The sequence below is a fragment of the Microtus pennsylvanicus genome, chromosome 14 (assembly GCF_037038515.1).
Source record: "Microtus pennsylvanicus isolate mMicPen1 chromosome 14, mMicPen1.hap1, whole genome shotgun sequence".
NCBI lineage: Eukaryota > Metazoa > Chordata > Mammalia > Rodentia > Cricetidae > Microtus > Microtus pennsylvanicus.
The window spans coordinates 39,051,936-39,069,157 of NC_134592.1; the positions used below are offsets into that span (position 1 = coordinate 39,051,936).

General features: G+C 47.6%; 1 protein-coding gene across 1 annotated transcript in view; it reads right to left on the bottom strand.

The window, feature by feature from the left end:
- Positions 1-4,048: 4,048 nt before the first annotated feature.
- The window catches only part of Mthfd1 (methylenetetrahydrofolate dehydrogenase, cyclohydrolase and formyltetrahydrofolate synthetase 1), a 62,169-nt gene continuing 48,995 nt past the window's right edge, over positions 4,049-17,222 (bottom strand). Inside the window, exons 22-28 of the mRNA XM_075948321.1 lie at positions 16,530-16,571; positions 12,948-13,048; positions 11,941-12,118; positions 9,157-9,264; positions 8,566-8,718; positions 5,925-6,018; positions 4,049-4,275 (exon numbers count right to left, since the gene is read on the bottom strand). Coding sequence (XP_075804436.1) covers positions 5,929-6,018; positions 8,566-8,718; positions 9,157-9,264; positions 11,941-12,118; positions 12,948-13,048; positions 16,530-16,571 — 672 coding nt within the window. The 3' untranslated portion in view covers positions 4,049-4,275; positions 5,925-5,928. The remainder of the gene's footprint in view (positions 4,276-5,924; positions 6,019-8,565; positions 8,719-9,156; positions 9,265-11,940; positions 12,119-12,947; positions 13,049-16,529; positions 16,572-17,222) is intronic.

The following is a 17,222-nucleotide window of genomic DNA, read 5'->3' on the forward strand; positions in this document are numbered from 1 at the left end:
TCCTCCGGCACACCATCTAGTGAACCGGCGGCTCCAGGTCCGGGAGGTTGGGGGACGGACGTTGATCTATTTGTGGGCACCACGAGAGCTGCAGGGAGCCAACGCAAAGCCAAGTGCCTTACTTGGCAGCACAGGCATACCGCTGTCATACTTAAACTATGTGTATATACATCTTCCCTGTGCACGGCCCCTGAGGGGCAATCAGGAGGCACAGTCTGCTTCTCAGGGATCCTACCAATATGGAGAGGGGAGTGCCAGAAGACTGGAGGCCAGCAGATCTGGCGGACTGCTTGTCCCATGGTGAAGGGATAGGACTTGCCCTGGCGACATGGACATGTCCCCTCTGCACTGATACTTCTATAGGCATTTTATACACTTTGCTGCAGGTATCGCGTGTCTTCCTCTGTACTTGTGGCACCTTCGGGCAAAGATCCAAGAATCAGGACCATAAAATCCTTGCCCACCAGGATTGCTCAGCAGCCACCACGACCTCATCTCCTTTCAACTTTCATACACCTTAGTTTCCTCTTCCTTCTGGAGGCAAGCAGGATGGACCCAGTCTTCTACTTTGCACAGTTTGGTAGGAGCTGCCTTCCAGGAAATGCTAAGAGGCAGCAGAGAGCAGAGTCTTTGGAATAAGGTGACAGCAGACACCAGCCCTGGAGCCCTGAAATACCCTTCCGTAAAATGAGACAGAAGCCCAAGTGATTACAATACACGTCCACATTTCGTAGCAGGTGTGTCAGCTCTTGCTGTGAAGTTGGAGTTTCACTGGCAGGGATCAGTTGGGTGGATGCTTGCACACAAGTTGCAAAGACACATGAGAATTTCCCCGCTTTTTTTCTACCAATACGTTATTTACTTGTTGCTTTGTTGAACAAACCCAGGGCCTTACACATGGCAGGCAAGCAATCCACCATTGAGCTACACCTGAAGCCTTATGCTACATCCTTTCTATAGTAAAAACCATAGGGCTGGAGAGATGATTCAGCCGAGAAGAGCGTGTGCTGCTGTATTAGTAGAACCCATACAAGTAGCTCACAAATACCTGTCCAGTTCCAGGGGATCCAATGCCACTGGCCTCCATGGGCACCAGCAAGTTCCCCCACACTGATACAAACACATCATTAAAAATTAATTTTTTGGCTTTTCTTTCTTTCCTTTTTTATTGTTTTTTTTTTCCAGACAGTTTCTTTGTGTTGCCCTGGCTGTTCTGGAACTCACTCTGTAGACCAACCAGGCTGTCTTCAAACTCAGAGACTCACCTGCCTCTGTCTTCAGAGTGTTGGAATTAAATGCATGTACCATCACACCTACTTCAAAATCTTAAAAACAAACAATCCCCCCCCACACAAATTAAAATTACACGTCTTTAAATCCCATCACTCTGGGAGGCAGAGGCAGGAGGATCTCAGACTGGTCTTCATAGTCAGAGATACACCCTACCTCCCAAAAATCAGAAAAAAAAAACACTTTAGGGGCTGAAGAGCTCCTCATTGGTTGAGAGCACATATTACTCTGCCAGAGGACCCAAGCCAGGTTCTTAGCACCTGTCAGGAAGCTCACGATCACGAACACCTATAACGCCAGCTTCAGGGGATCTAACACCCTCTTTTAGCTTCTACAGGTACCCATACATATAAAAATAAAGTGAATTAAAAATAATTGGTCTTTTAAATCCCCCCCTTTTTTAAAGATTTATTTATTATATATACAACATTCTGCCTTGATGTATGCCCACATGCCAGAGGAGGGTGCCAGATCTCAGTACAGGTGGTTGTGAGCCACCATGTGGTTGCTGGGAATTGAACTCAGGACCTCTGGAAGAGCAGCCAGTGCTCTTAACCGCTGAGCCATCTCTCCAGCCCCTCCCCCCTTCTTTATATTCATTTGTCCACTATTCTTTCCAGTACTGAGGATCTACTTCCCCAATGTTTGGCAGGATGGAGGAAGCCTGCATCCTTTAAGATGGTCTCTAAGTGTCGCATAAGATTGCTTGCTTGCTTCCTGTTTACACAGTGATCACCTAGCAAATTCCATCCCGGATGATATTCTATAGACTACTTGGAAGCTTACTAAAAAGATGCCTCATCTCAGGGGCAGCAATGAGTACTCGAAATGTGCCAGGCACTGTACAAAGCACCTTATGGAGCTACCCACAGGGAAGCAGCAACAGCCTTTACTTCCATGATCTATAAAGTGGGTGGGGGGCAGAAAGATGGATGACAGTGAGGTGGGGGGGGCAGAAAGATGGGTGAGGGGACTGACAGGTGGATGAGGGGGACAGAGAGATGGGTGAGGGGACTGACAGGTGGATGAGGGGGACAGAGAGATGGGTGAGGGGACAGAGAGATGGGTGAGGGGACAGAGAGATGGGTGAGGGGACAGAGAGATGGGTGAGGGGACAGAGAGATGGGTGAGGGGACAGAGAGATGGGTGAGGGGACAGAGAGATGGGTGAGGGGACAGAGAGATGGGTGAGGGGACAGAGAGATGGGTGAGGGGACAGAGAGATGGGTGAGGGGACTGACAGGTGGGTGAGGGGACTGACAGGTGGGTGAGGGGACTGACAGGTGGGCGAGGGGACTGACAGGTGGGCGAGGGGACAGAGAGGCATGTGAGGATGGAGAAATGGGTGAGGCAATAAAAGACAGAGCTGAGACTTATGCTCACGATGCCTTTGCCATTAGCCTCTCAAAGTGCTGTCATTGCTTCTTCTGACCATGAAACTGTACTGCGACATTGATGTGAACCCATGGAATTAAGTATAACAAAAGCAAAAACCCCTGGGAGAACAGAGCTCTGTCTACATCAGCAAGGTTTAGCTTTGGCACCAGGAGGACACAGCATCTGGAAGGAGCCAATGCAGGAAGAGGGGGAAAATAGAGACAAGAGAAGCGAGGACATGCTAGGCACGTCAAACAGGGAGAAACCCACAAGACAGCCAGCACGGAGGGGTAGACCCCAGGTTCCGGCAGGCCAGCAAACATCTGCTAAGCCAGCGGGGCGGAAACGGCCCATCCAGAGCTGGTGCTGTCATCCTCAAGTACTCAAATGGAATCAGCAGAGATGTCTATCGCCAGAATGGATAATTAAAATGTGGCACATACATAAGATAGGATGTTATCCAGCCATGAAGAAATATGAAATCATGAAAATAGACCACTATATCAAGCGAGGTATCCCATGCTCAGGAGACAAATGCTTAAATTCTGTTACATACAGATTCTGGCCTTTGACTGTTAAATATGGATGTCGAGGTAGGAGTAAACAGGAGCAAAGGTCAGGAAACTAGAAAGGGGTCTACGGGAGAGGAGTAGGGATGGTAACAGAACAAGTGGAAGGGGGAATATCAGAGGGAAAAGATGAGGGGGGCGGAGAATCAGGGAGAGGGAGAACCAACCAAAATTAAGTTTATATAAAAATCCCACACAGAGATCCAGAGACCTGTTATTTTGTATACTAACTTTAAAAACTTCTATCTATCTATCTATCTATCTATCTATCTATCTATCTATCTATCTATCTGCACACACACACACACACACACACACACACACACACACACACACACCCCAATAACAAAACCCAACCGCATTAAGGCAATGATTCAAATGGGATCCCAAAGATGTCAAGACAAACATTCATACAAGCAGCAGCTTCCCTGGGGAACAAACTTGGTCGGATCAGGAAAGTATAAAATAGGGAAGTCTCTCTCCATACCCTACTTTCCACCCACACCCTTTCAGTTCCCCTGAGTTAAGTTCTCACAGAGATAAACAAACAAGCCAAAACCCACCCCCCCTTCAAACAACAGATCACAAAGCGCTTCCTGCAGCCTGCTTCTTTACCCCACCTCACCATATGCTCATTCAATGGATGGCAACCATTATATATATATGAGAGACAGGTTTCCAGGCTGGCCTTAAACTCATGGAGATCCACCTGCCTCTGCCTCCCAAGTCCCAGGATTAAAGGCACGTACCTCCACCTGGCCCGTTTTACTGTTCTACCGAGGCCTACCAATGTCACAATTTTCAACACCACAATAGCAAAATTATTTCATTTATTCTGTGGATTTTCTCTAGGTAAATAGACAAGATTTATGTTAATTTATACACGATGATGTGAATTAAGGCTGTAAAAGGCTTTAGGGAAACTCCCACTATTTCTGAAGCTCTTCGGGGCGGGGCTGACTTCCTGGACTTCTGCACACTTCCTCAGTGGGCCTGCACAGACACTGGCCAGACAAAGTGGCCTCTTGCGGACAGAAGATCTGAAAGGAAAGGCACGAAGAAGGAATGAATGATTTCTCTGAGCACTGCGGTTTCCTCTGTCCTTCCACACTTCACTCTCCGGCTGCCTCTCCAAGTGTTCACACTTAAACCTTCCCTTCTAGGGTCTGTCCATATAGGCTTGAAAAACAACCCATGGCATGACGGTTGTGTGAACAGCAGGTAGGACCGAGCAGGGAGCCAGGACAAGCCGGTCTCCCAGCTCTTCCAGGCTTCCCCCATGTTCTGTACTAGATCTGAAACCCACGGTCATGTGCCCTTGTTGGAAACCCCTTCACCACTGTCCCAAAGCCAGTTCCCTAAACTCACATCTTTCCCTTTCTTGGGTTAGTTCCTCATTTTACTACTTTGTTAAATAGCTTTCTAGCAGAAGTGGGGGTGGCAACCCTTTGCCCGCCTGAAAATACCTTGGCAGATTTGGCCAGGGGTAAACATAAGATGAAAGCTATCTTCCCCTCACATACTCGGGACATTCCTCTGCCACCTAAAAGCTCCTTATTGCTGATAAGACAGGCATTCCGTTCTCTTCTCATTCCACGGCCCTGGCTGCACCAACGCCCAGCTTAATTCCTTGGAGAGGGATGCCAAGGATTTTCCTGCTTGACATTTTTGAGCTCTGAACTGAATGTGTCTGTCACTCAGGTGAGTACCAGAAGTGGTTCTGCTTCCTTCTCTGTTTTCTGGATGATTCCCCGAGTAATGTCTCTGTGAGTGTATGTGTGTGCTTTCCTGGAACTCTCATACAGGCTTAGCACTGGCTTCACCATCAGCTATAGCCCCAGCTCAGTGCTCCAATGCTGCTTGCCTTCTTTTTATTTCTTCCTTCCTTCCTTCCTTCCTTCCTTCCTTCCTTCCTTCCTTCCTTCCTTCCTTCCTTCCTTCCCTCCCTCCCTCCCCCCCCCCCCTCTCCTTCCTTTTTTGGTTTTGTTGAGACAAACTCACTCTGTAGACCAGGCTGGCCTTGAACTTGAATTTGGAGATCTGCCCACCTCAACCTCCTGAGTGCTGGGATTAAAGGTGTGAGCCACTACCGCTGGTTTCTGTGTTTTCAAGGTTCACAGATGGACTTGGGGCTGCTTCTGCCTCTTCTAGATCATCAACTCTGAACCCCAAGCCTCCTGGGGCTCTTTCAGAGGGAAGTTAACATCTCCTGCAGGCTTCTGTGGTGACTAGTCTGTACCCTTCTCCCTGCAATGCCACCTACTCTCCAGCCTAAGACATTAATATCATTAATATTTAATTCATTGATTGCTGTTAATTCTCTTTTCTGAGGGCCTCTTCTCAGTGAAATCTGGAAAGAAATATTTGCAAATCACTAGAATTTGAGTGTTTGTATACTCAGTTTGAGCCTTAGAATTCATGAATAATCTCAAAGTAAAAAAAAAAAAACCCAAACAACCCCAAACCAAAAACCTTTTGCAGGGCAAGAAAGACAGTTCCACTGGTAAAGGCACTTGCTACCGACCTAAAAACCTAGCATCCATATGGTGGAAGAATACTGACCCCTCTGACCCCAACATACACCACGCGCACATCCCTCCCTGCTCCCATGAAGTCAACAAACAACTAAATGTATTTTATTTTTTGAAATAAAAGCAAACAAGAAAAATCTTGCCCAGTAACGGCTCACCTGTTTAAAACAATCCATTCACTTGTTCGGTTTCAGGGTCCAAATCAATATCATAAAAGCAGGGCCGGGTAGGGAGTCCAGGCATTGTGCTCATCTGCGAGGTAAAACAGCGGTACAAATGAACTGAAGGGACCAGCAAGATGGCGCAGTGGGGAAAGGTGCTTGCCGCCAAGCTGATGACCCGAGCTTGATTCCTGGGGCCAACACAGGGTGGAGGCGAGAATGGTCGGCTGCCAAGTCATCCTCTGTGCTTTCTGTGACACGTACACAGTGTGCCTTGTAGCAGCCACAGAACCAGACTCACCTTATAAGTCGTCAACAAAGGGGATGCTCTTGTTCCATGTTAAAAACCAGTACATTCTGACATGAACAAGAAACCCTCATGACCCCTGCAAGCCAGAGGCCGGGCCTGACTCTGCTCTCAGGCAGGGCAGCTGTAGCCCGAGTGGCAGGGGAAGCACGGTCCCGACCTAGCCTGGACTGGCAGGTGCTGGGGGTGTGGAGTGGCACACGGCTGAGGCAGGGATTGTTGAAAATTTCAGACCAGCTTGGGGTACACAGTGAGTTCAACACAAACCAGGGCTCCCTAGCAAAACCATCTCTCAAGACAGCTCAACAAAGCCCCCAAGAGGAGGCGCTGTGTTTGAAAGTTCCTTCCAGCGAATCTCGCACAGAAGCCCGTGGGATTTCTGTGGCCGCAGTGACGTGACATTACGATCCACACCCTTTGGCTCAGGCCAAGACATTTCTGTGTTCGGCCTAGGTGGCTTTACGGCCACTATTCTTACCATCTTCTTGGGCTCTCTGAAGCTAAACTTGAATCTTTGGTGCTATATTTGTGCTTGCTTCTTTTCTGAAGACTTGGATTTGCCACTTATCTGCAAATTTGTATGGCTTGTAACGGAAAATGCGGTATTTTCCCTGTCATACTGCCTGTATCATAAATATACACATGCCGTTCCAGAGCAGACCCAGAAAGGACGGCAGCTTAGACTGAAGTTCTAAAACTTTACTATAAAAATATCATAAACTAGATGAGTCATTTTCTGTAACACAAAACATCAATATTGGAAGAAAACCTAATGCTGACATCTGAGCACCAATCAATAGTCTCCAAGGATCCAACAGCTGGCCTCAACCTTCCAAGTGCTCTGATTAAAGACATGCGCCACCACTGGCTTCTTTCTATCTCTTAATGTCCACATTTAAATCTAGAATAAAACATTTTCTTTAATAAACTTCAAATTTTCTTAAAACAAATGAAAAGATTAAGCCAGCCAGATACGATGTGTCTGCAACACGAGCCTTAAAGCAGGAGGACAGCAAGTTTGGGGCCAGTCGGGCCACACAGCGGAACCTTGATTCTCCTGCTTCCCCCTCCCAAGTGCTGGACTAGAACAGTTTAACACCACACCCAGCTTTATCCATTGCTTTTTAATGGATTTCAAGGACAGTGAACTACCAGAATTTCATGAATAAACTTTAATTGGATGGAGAGGTGGCTCTGTGGGTAAGAGCATTGACTGCTCTTCCAGAGGACCTGGGTTCGATCCCCAGCACCTACTGTGGCCCATCACCCACAGTCCAGTTCCAGGGATCTGGCATACTGGCCTCGTTGGGCACCTGGCACACAAAGGATGCACAGACACACCTACAGGAAAAATAACCACACATACATAGAGGAGCTCTCAGCCCGTCAGCGAGACACTGGATAGGACATCTCTGTTGCTGGGGCTGTGGAGAGGACTGGGTTAATCTGTATAACACGCTCAGTAAACAGAACTGTGAGGACAGTTTCTCCCCATGGGGGTTGCTTTCTGTGACCCCACTGGATCTCTAAATCTGAGTACTCGATCCTTTTCAGGATGGTCTAAGAAGACACATAACGTATGCACACCCCCCTGTACACATCACTTCTAGACAACTTTTAACACCTAATACAATTTAAAAGCTAGATAAAAGGATGTTATACAATATTATAAATCTATACCTACTCAATATAGACACATTTTTTCCCTCCTAGTAATCAGAGATTTTAGTAAAGATAGTTTAATATAGTCTTAAGAAAGAAGATTAAAAGGAAACGGAGATGCTAAGATGAGAGAAAGGGCACATGGATTATAGACTTCTCAAAGAGTAGCCGCTACTAAGACAAACCCTCCGGTGGGTACCGGCTCTTCAATGGAGAGTTGCTGGTTTTGTTTGAGACAGGGTCTCACTACATAGCCCTGGCTGGACTACAACCCACTATGTAGAGCAGGCTGGACTCGATCTTGCAACAGATCTCATCTCAAGTGCTAGGAGTACAGGTATGTGCCACCATACCCAACTACTATCGTCAATCCGCCAATGACTGAATCGGATGCTGACATCATGTATCCAGAGAGCAGACTAGATCCTGGCAAATTCCGAGCCCAATTACACCCACTCTGGGTTCAATCAAGAGCAAACTGGCCCTGGGAACCTTATTCAGTAGAGGTAGGTGCAGTGTTAGGCTTTAATGGGTACCGTACGGTCCATATCAAGACCAGGATTAACCTGGATAGGCTTGATTACAGCTTTCTGCTAGACTGTGGCAATCTGACACTGACAGCCCAAGCGACCCATTTCAGAAGAGAGGCAATGAATGGGTTCTACTTACCGTTCCCACTAATGGGTACAGAAAACCAGCACCAACGCTGGCGCGGATGTCACGGATGGGCAGAACGAAGCCAGTAGGCACACCTTTTAGCTCTGGGTTGTGAGACAAAGACAAGTGTGTTTTGGCCATGCAGATGGGTAGATTCCCAAAGCCCTGTGGGGAAAAGGGAACAGGGCTGTGACAAAGGAAACACTGGCTATGCAGCTAAGAACATCTGGGCACCGTCACTAGACTGAGAGGGCTAGCACCCTGCACGGGCACCTCCACCTCATCCTTCATTGTTATCACAGACCAACACAATAAGGAATCCCTGTAAGGGACGGATTTCCATCGTTATAATCAATAAAACACAGTATCTGGAGCAGAGACGAGAGCACTACAGAGGTGCCTCGGGTTTCAGAAAAACATTCTGTATTCTGTATTTCCTCCCAGTTTCCCGAGATGTTCGCCTACAGTTGTAAGTACAGAATTCAGGGCTGGGATTTTTATCCCAGGCCCAGTACTCTGGAAGAGGATGCTGCTCTCTGGAGGAGTGGAGTGTAGGAGCTCACAAGGCTGGGAAAGCTCGGGGCTCAGACTCCAAACACCCACCTGCTTTGTGTAGACCTCGGCTTTGTTCTGCGCTTCCGGGAGCAATTCGATGTCATCTGCCCCGTAGATCTTCTGTGCGATGATCCTGATTTTATCCTCAATTGGAAGCTGATGTACAGAGAGAAGGGGACTGTGACTGGACACACATGAAGATTCTTAGCAAGGATATTCCAGGCCAGTGTCCCCAAAAGGGATACAAGTTGCATTTTATATACAACAGGCATGCAAATAATTTGACTTCTTTTTTTCTTTTGGATTTTCGAGACAGGGTTTCTCTGTGTAAGTCTTGGCTGTCCTGGAACTCACAGAGATCCACCTGCCTCTGCCTCCCAAGTGCTGGGATTAAAGGCGTGTGCCACCACTGCCTGGCTAACCCGAGGGTTTTTTTTGGGGGGGGGATAAGTCACAAACATTTAACTACTTTGATTATTGGAGGTGGTGAAGCTAAAACCTAGGGTCTTATATCATCAAGTTTGCTATGAATGCCTTTACACACTGAGTTATCTTGCCAGCCCAGGACCATGTTAATAAAAAGTTCCAGATTTGGTTAAGTGGAAAATATCTCACAGATACAAAGTCTCCACATGGATACAGATATGTAGACATGCACACACACACACACACATACATACTACGCACACTGGGCTTTCTCTTCCTTAGCAACTACGGCTAAATGAATATATCGGGCAGATCTTAAATAGAGCAATGTTCGACCTATAAAAACACAGACTTTACCTTTTACTAAATAGTGACCACTTCCAAGAGCGCTTTATAAACTGGACTTGAAACGTGCGCTCTTGGTAGCGGCTGCAGCAAGCTGCAGATGACGCTCACATGCATCGTATAATTGGAGCTTGTTAAATGCCAAGGCACATTTAGAACTTCAGAAGCAAAAACACTTTGGTTGAGGGGGGATTTAAGACACGCAGATGCTGAATAACACAGAAAGGGGCAGCAGCCTCCTGTCTGCCGGCACAGGGAAGAGCTCCGGAGAGAAGGGTTCTGAAGCCCTTGTTCTCTCGCGCTTTCACGTCACCCGCTGGCCCTTCAGATCTAGGGCTCCCGACTCGGGCACTGTGAACAGCGGACTGGAGAGGGGCCCCATAAGTGCTTCTCGTTTGTGTGCATTTATGTTTAGGGCTTTTTCTAAAGGGGTGATTGTTCAAACAGATTTTTTGACCCGTTGACAAACCCAAAGCCCAACAGGAGAACGCTAATTAATTCTCCATGGATTATATCTGCACATGCAAAGAGAAGAGGCAGAAATATTCTAAGTTAAAACTCAAGAGCGATAGTTTCCTATTTCTGTGTGAGTTTGTGTGTGTGTGTTTGTGTATGTGTGCACGCACGCATGCTCGGGTGCAGGTGGAAGCCAGAGATACCCTTGGATATCTGTCCTCTATCCCTCTTCACCTTGTGTATTGAGTCAGGGTCTCTCACTGACCCCACAGCTCATAGATTTGGCTACACTGGCTGAAAACCAACCCTAGAGATCCAGGTCTCCAGTACTGGGGTTGCAGCACGCACTACCACACGTGGCTCGCACGTGGTGCTGGGGACCTGAACTCGGGCCCTCACGCTTATGTGGCAGACACTTTACTGACTGAGCCATCTAATCCGGGCTCCACTCTTTATGGTGGTTATTTCCTAAAGTCTCTGGCTGTCTTTGAAAAACCAAGCGAGGATGGAGAGATGGCTCAGCAGTTAAGACCAGTGGCTGCTCTTCCAGAGGTCCTGAGTTCAATTCCCAGCAACCACATGGTGACTCACAACCATCTGTAACGAGAGTCCCTCTTCTGGCGTGCATGCAGAACACTGTATACATAATAAATCTTAAAAAAGAAGAAAATAAAGGGAAAGAAAAGCCAAGCAAAAATTAGCCTAGAGAATACGAGCAGAAGCCGGGTGGCAGAGGCAGGTGGATTTCCCTTGAGTTTAATCCCAGAGAAAACAAGCAGAAGCCAGGAGGCAGAGGCAGGCAGATTTCCCTTGAGTTCAAGGCCAGCCTGGTCTACAAAGGGAGTTCCAGGACAGCTAGAACTGTTATGCAGAGAAACCCTGTCTCAGAAACAAAACAAAACCAAAACAAGCAGAATGAACTACAATGTACACCCCATGTTTCAAACAAAGTCTCTAATTACTGCCGAGAGACTATTTAGCATCCAGTCACAACCTGAAATACAACCCTAGGAACAGCGATCTTCCAAGTGACTGGAGCGTGTCATGGAATAAACTGCTTTTGCCAGGCCAGGTGCAATCCACCTGGCTCGGTGACTGAACTGTGAAGAAGCCCGTGGAAGTGAGAAACCTGTGGAAATGCTTTGGTTTTGGCTCAGAAGGCTTGTCTGAACGTGGGGTAACACCGTCTCAGGAAGTGGGCTTGGCTGCACTCTTCTTTGCTCTAGTATTGAGAAGTGGTCAGAAAACTTTCCAGAGCCAGATACAGCCACCTTTGTTACCGCATGGCTAAGGCCATGGCGAGAGCCTGCAATGCAATAAGCTACCAACTTGGCTCCACCCACAAAGGGCACATACTTTGTAAGCTTCAGAAGCCAGGGTGTGAGCTAAGCTCTCCAGGTATTTCTGTTTGCAAACGGGCAGTCATCTGTGCTTGTAAGACAGATGTCTCAAGTGGAGAGTCCAGTTTGTGGTTGGGGTGACTCACCCACAAGGGGATCAGACCACGAGGTAGTCACTGCTGACTACACACAAGTTCCACGCTGAGGCATTTTTACACGCAGGCCATTCTGTTTTTGTTCTGTTTACGTAGACAAAGTAACCCACCTTGAGGTCATAGAGGAGCCGGAAGTTGCTGGGGGCCTGTGATGCTCGCTGGACTGCCTGAGCCAGGGCTAAGGCCCCCCGGCCTCCTTCTGCCCAGTGGGTGCATCTGACAGCATCGAAAGCCCCATGTTCTCTGGAGAGGCGGCAGATGAGGTCCAGTTCAGCGTCTGTATCTGTCCTGTTCAGGAGAGTTTTGCGTTAAAGAACGGGAGGTGACGGAGAAGGGAGTGCAGATTGTGCGCATGCCATTAACCCCACACAGATTGCTGCCCGGAACATGGACACTACTCAATCCAGACTGGTGTGTGTCAAGCTCAGCTCTAAGGCCAGTGGGCTGGGTGACTTTTGCCCCAGCTACTTCATCTGCACTTATTTGGCTCGCCCCAAAGAAACAATGGAAAGAACCACAGCGGGGCTGCCCCAGGATATCATGAAGGTTAGACAGCAATACATGTAAAGTATCTGGAACAATCCCAGGACACCACTGGGACTCAGTAAATACCAGCTTTACAAATTGCTTCTTCCCGTTGCGCTGTGGTGAGGGCATTATTTTGAAACCCTAAACGGAGCTACAGTGCCAAACAACCCACACAGCTCTTGCATGAACACTTCTAGCTCAATACATTCAACTCTCTCAACATAACATCCCACCTGACCCGGTGAAATAAAGCCATGCTGCAGGCGATGCTCTTCTGTTAGCACAAAAGGCTTTGGAGCGACCGAAAAGAACATTCCTTGTCAAGTGTGTGTGTTCTCCCCGTTGCTCAGCAGAGAAGAGGGCCCCTCAGGAGCAGCTCTGATTTCCGGACCTCACTGGTGAGGTAGCGGCTTATATGGTGCCTGAGGCCCATATGGTGCCTGTCACATCCCAGGCTGAACCACAAAGCTATACCCAACAGCCGCAAGTGAAGGACAAAATGAAGCTAAAAGGGGCATCGCACAGCTTGCTCCAGGAGCTGTTTCCTGGCGTTTTCTATACTCCTCTTTTCTCGAGATTCTGCACTTACTTGAATGCGTTCATGGCCACGACCACAGGCACTCCAAACATCCTGGCATTTTCTATTTGTTTCCTCAAGTTACTGAAGCCCTTTTCAACCAGGTCCAGGTCCTGCAAAACAATAGCAAAAGCTGTTGCTTCTTTTGCAGACAGAAGCTATCCCTGGGGTATGGTGGGGCACACCTGCAATCCCAGCACTCAGGAGGCGGAGGCTGGAGGATAGAAGCTGAGATCAGCCTGGGAACCTGGCCAATCCTTGTCTCAAATGAATAAATACAATAAAAATATAAAAAAGGAAGTGTGTCTTTGAGTCAGAAGATGATCACAGTGAGGGCAAGGAGGAAGGCCAGCAGGGGGCCGTGATGCACACCCCACAGTGCTGCTGGTGGAGGCAGGAGAATCGACTCCTGCCTATATATAGCACTGAGGGAAGCTAAGCTATTTCCCTCCATCTCGACAATATGACAGCGGGGGTATCGGACGCCATTATGCAACATATTAATGTCCTCTTGGTTGCTTGAAGCCTCTACTTAAATTACACTTATAACTTGTGTGTTGACACAACAGAATAACTCCTATAGTGCAACAGAAAACATTTGCTCACCCGACAGAGGCCAGCACAGACCCAACCCTAAAGGAGTTTAATGCCCAACCACCATAAATACTGCCCTGCAAGAAGTCAGTGAAGTTTCAGAGAATTTAATGAACTCAACTATGAACCTTCCCAAGGCTAATAAAATAAGGCAAATACTATTTGGAAAACCCAAGTACTGCACTGGACAGATGGCTCAGCAGTTTAGAGTACTACTTTCAGCCCGGGGTGGTGGCACACGCCTTTAATCCCAGAAGGCACGAGAGGCAGGCAGGAGGATCTCTGAGCTCAAGGCCAGTCGCTCTATAGAGAATTCCAGGACAGACAGAACTACATGGAGAAACCCTGTCTCAAAAAATAAAAAAATAAATAAAAAGAATACTACTTCCTGTGTGGATGCCAGGAAATGTGAGCCTATTTCCACGTTGACCAAAGGTCACAGAGTCGGAGCTAACATCTAGTTCCTTTAAGTTACTGTATTTCTACCCAAAGGACCAGTCTACTGTTGAGCAGAGAGTTCTGCTCTCGCAAGGTTATTGTCAACAGGTGTGGCTAATAGCCAGCCCGTGCTCCAGGAATAGAGAAGTAGATTGTTCCTACCTCAAACGAGAGTCTAAGGATCCAACTAAGTTCCAGTTCCCTTTATGGAGATAACTTGGGATTCCACCCAGGTTTGCCTACAGAATGTTTTGGTCTAGCGTGTGAGTGTGATTTGTTTTGTTCTAGCAACAGAATGTTTTATGAATGTAGCCTGCGACCTTCAATTGGTATCACGTTAATGTAGTTCTTTGTCTTACTCCTACCTTTTTGGGGTCAGGGGTATTTTAAGCAGTTGGAAATTAAATGCGGGCGAATTTTGAGTACTCACTGGAATTCCCTCCCGATACTATCCTGAATGTTTCTCTGTTTTATTATTTTCATTCGCGTCTTCATATTCTTTACTATATTTCTAAATCCCCACGCCTCTACCTTGGCGAGAGGTATTTTTGTCAAGGCTGGTCCCCAACATTCCTTTTCATCCAAGTTTGGATCCAGCATGCAAGTCAGTGGCACATAACAGCCTGTCACTCCAACGTTAAGGAACACCCTTTTCTGGTCTCCCCAGGCATGCCTCCCCACCCCCACACGCACATAAAAGAAAACTTAGAAAAACCAGGGCTGGAGAGATGACTCAGCAGTTAGGAGCACTAGCCGTTCCTGCAGAGGGTCCTAACAACCACCTGTAACCTGAGTAGGATCCTTAAATCCTACACCTGAAATACAAGGGCTGGCTATTAGCCACACCTGTTGATAATAACCTTGAGAGAGCAGAACTCTCTGACCTACCTCTAGTTGGGGACAATAACCTTGCAGAACAGAAGTCAGTTCCAGTTCTCTGACCTTTGGTCGGGGTGGGCTGGCAACAACTTTGAGCAAGCTGAAACTCTCTGACCTTCAGACAAGGTGGAAATAGGCTCACATTTTTTGGTCTCCACAAACAAACAATTCAATCGATTAATCAACTAATCAATAGTGGTTGTCTTATAGAAACACGCTGGATCACTAGGAAAATCTACCACTATTACTTCTTGGGCATTTTTTTCCTTAAATTTATTTGTTCATTTAACACCCCAACCTTAGTCCCCCCCCCCATTCCCTCCTCCCTATTTCTTGGTTTTCAGATGTCTAAAGCAGCAGAAAAAGTAGGAAGGTTAAAGACAGAAAACAAGGAAGCTCTTACACTGTATAAAACCCCCACCCCTCTAACCGTAGTCTGAGATCATGATAATCTGATGGTCTCAAGAGCACTCTGTGTTACCTTTCTTTAGCCACATAAAAAGCAATTAATACATAAGACCAACGGAGATCAGTTTTAAAGAAGTGGAAATTCTTAAACGGAGCCACCAGCTGGGCCAGTTTGGGGCAGTCACTGCAATTAGATACAGGAAAGGCTGTGGGGTGGCAGGAGGGCCAGAGCTGTGAATTCCCCTCCTACGCCTGAATCACACAGGCGACCATAAAAGGCAAGTCACAGCTCAGGAGACAGGCAGGCTCAAGGCACCAAGCTTCTTTTTCCTAGTCAAATTGGCAAACTTCATCTGGGGGCTGTGCACTGACCCTGTACTGCCCGGTAAGGTAAAAGCCTCCAAAGGGACAGAGAAACTGGATGACAGTGACAGAGGCTGACCCTGCATCTTCTCCACGTGACCACTCAGTGGCCCTAGGGATGGTTCTTCTATGGTAAATAGTATCAGTATGAAAAAAGAACACTCTCTGAGCTCCGGACCCCAAACCAAGTCAGCTTATGGAAGATGTGCCTGCAAAATCAACTCAGCGGCGTAATCTGGAGTCTTGAACTCAGGTCTGGGTTTGTAGAGAAAATGTGCTTTCTAAAGGTCTCTCCTTGCTTGATTTAAATGGCATTTAGGACTAATTCAGAGCAGGACAGACAATGAAGGAGAGAGGTGTGCATCAGTCTAGGGCATGGCTTCATAACTCTGGCACTATTGTTATTTTGATTACTGGGGGGGGAGGTGAGGGGGTGCCCTACACAACCTAGGCTGTTAACAACCTCTGGCTCCTACACATCAGGTGCCAGTAATACCTCCATAATGTACCCTATCTGGCTGGGTATGGTGCACCTGCCTCTAATCCATTGGCTGAACTCCAGGGCTGGAGTTCAAGACCAGCCTGGTCCATCTAACAAGACCCTATCTCTAACAAACAGCAACCAAACAGCTTCCAGATACAGCCAAATATTCCCTGGGAGTAAAACTGTGAGAACCAGCCACTAGTCTAGGAAAATGGCTTCCTGCCATCCTCGTTGGGCCAATTCTACTTATAGCCACTTCTTATTTAATATGATCTCCAGTGCACCTCGGGCTTTTTTGTTACCCCCCCCCCCCCCCCACTGGAAGGTACAACCTAGGGTCGGTGCCCTTTGTTTTCCACGGCCAGATTAGGACATGCTGATTTGGGATGTGGTTTCCTAGGACAAGCGAACAGAATAATTGTAGTTACCTCTTCTGTGTAAGCCTTGGGAAGGGGCAGTCCAGCAGTGACCTGGAAGAAAGGAAACAAAGTGAGGTGTGCTCCCATTGTGACAGGCAAGCGGCTGCACGCTTCAGAGACTAAGCGGCCGACCACGTGAAGCTGTTTCCCACCCAAAAGACTCAGGAGCAGGGGGCTGGAGAGATGGCTCAGAGGTTAAGAGCACTGCCTGCTCTTCCAAAGGTCCTGAGTTCAATTCCCAGCAACCACATGGTGGCTCACAACCATCTGTAATGGACTCTGGTGCTCTCTTCTGGCCTGCAGGCATACAGAGAGAATATTGTCAAAAAGCAAGCAAATAAACAAAGAAGAGATGTGAAAATATCAGAACAAGAAGGTATAGTCTCTAAGCAATAGGAGTTCAGGAAAACACAACACATCCGGGTTGGAGCTGGTCCTGAGTGAGCCCATCTTTGCCATTCCCGAGTGACCTGCCCTTCTTTCACCAGCCCAGGGCAGCCCCACCAGCTCACTGCAGGCTACCAGTGCCCTGTCAGCAAGAACTGCCGCCCACAGCCGACTTCTGCTTCAGCCCAGTGTCAGCTGGCTGCCTGCCAGTGTCAATATCAAGAGGAAAATCCGATTCAGGTTTATAAAGAACAGGTTGACACAGAATTTCCTGCCAGTAAGGTCAAGGTCAAGCAAAAGCCCTTGGAGGGCTTT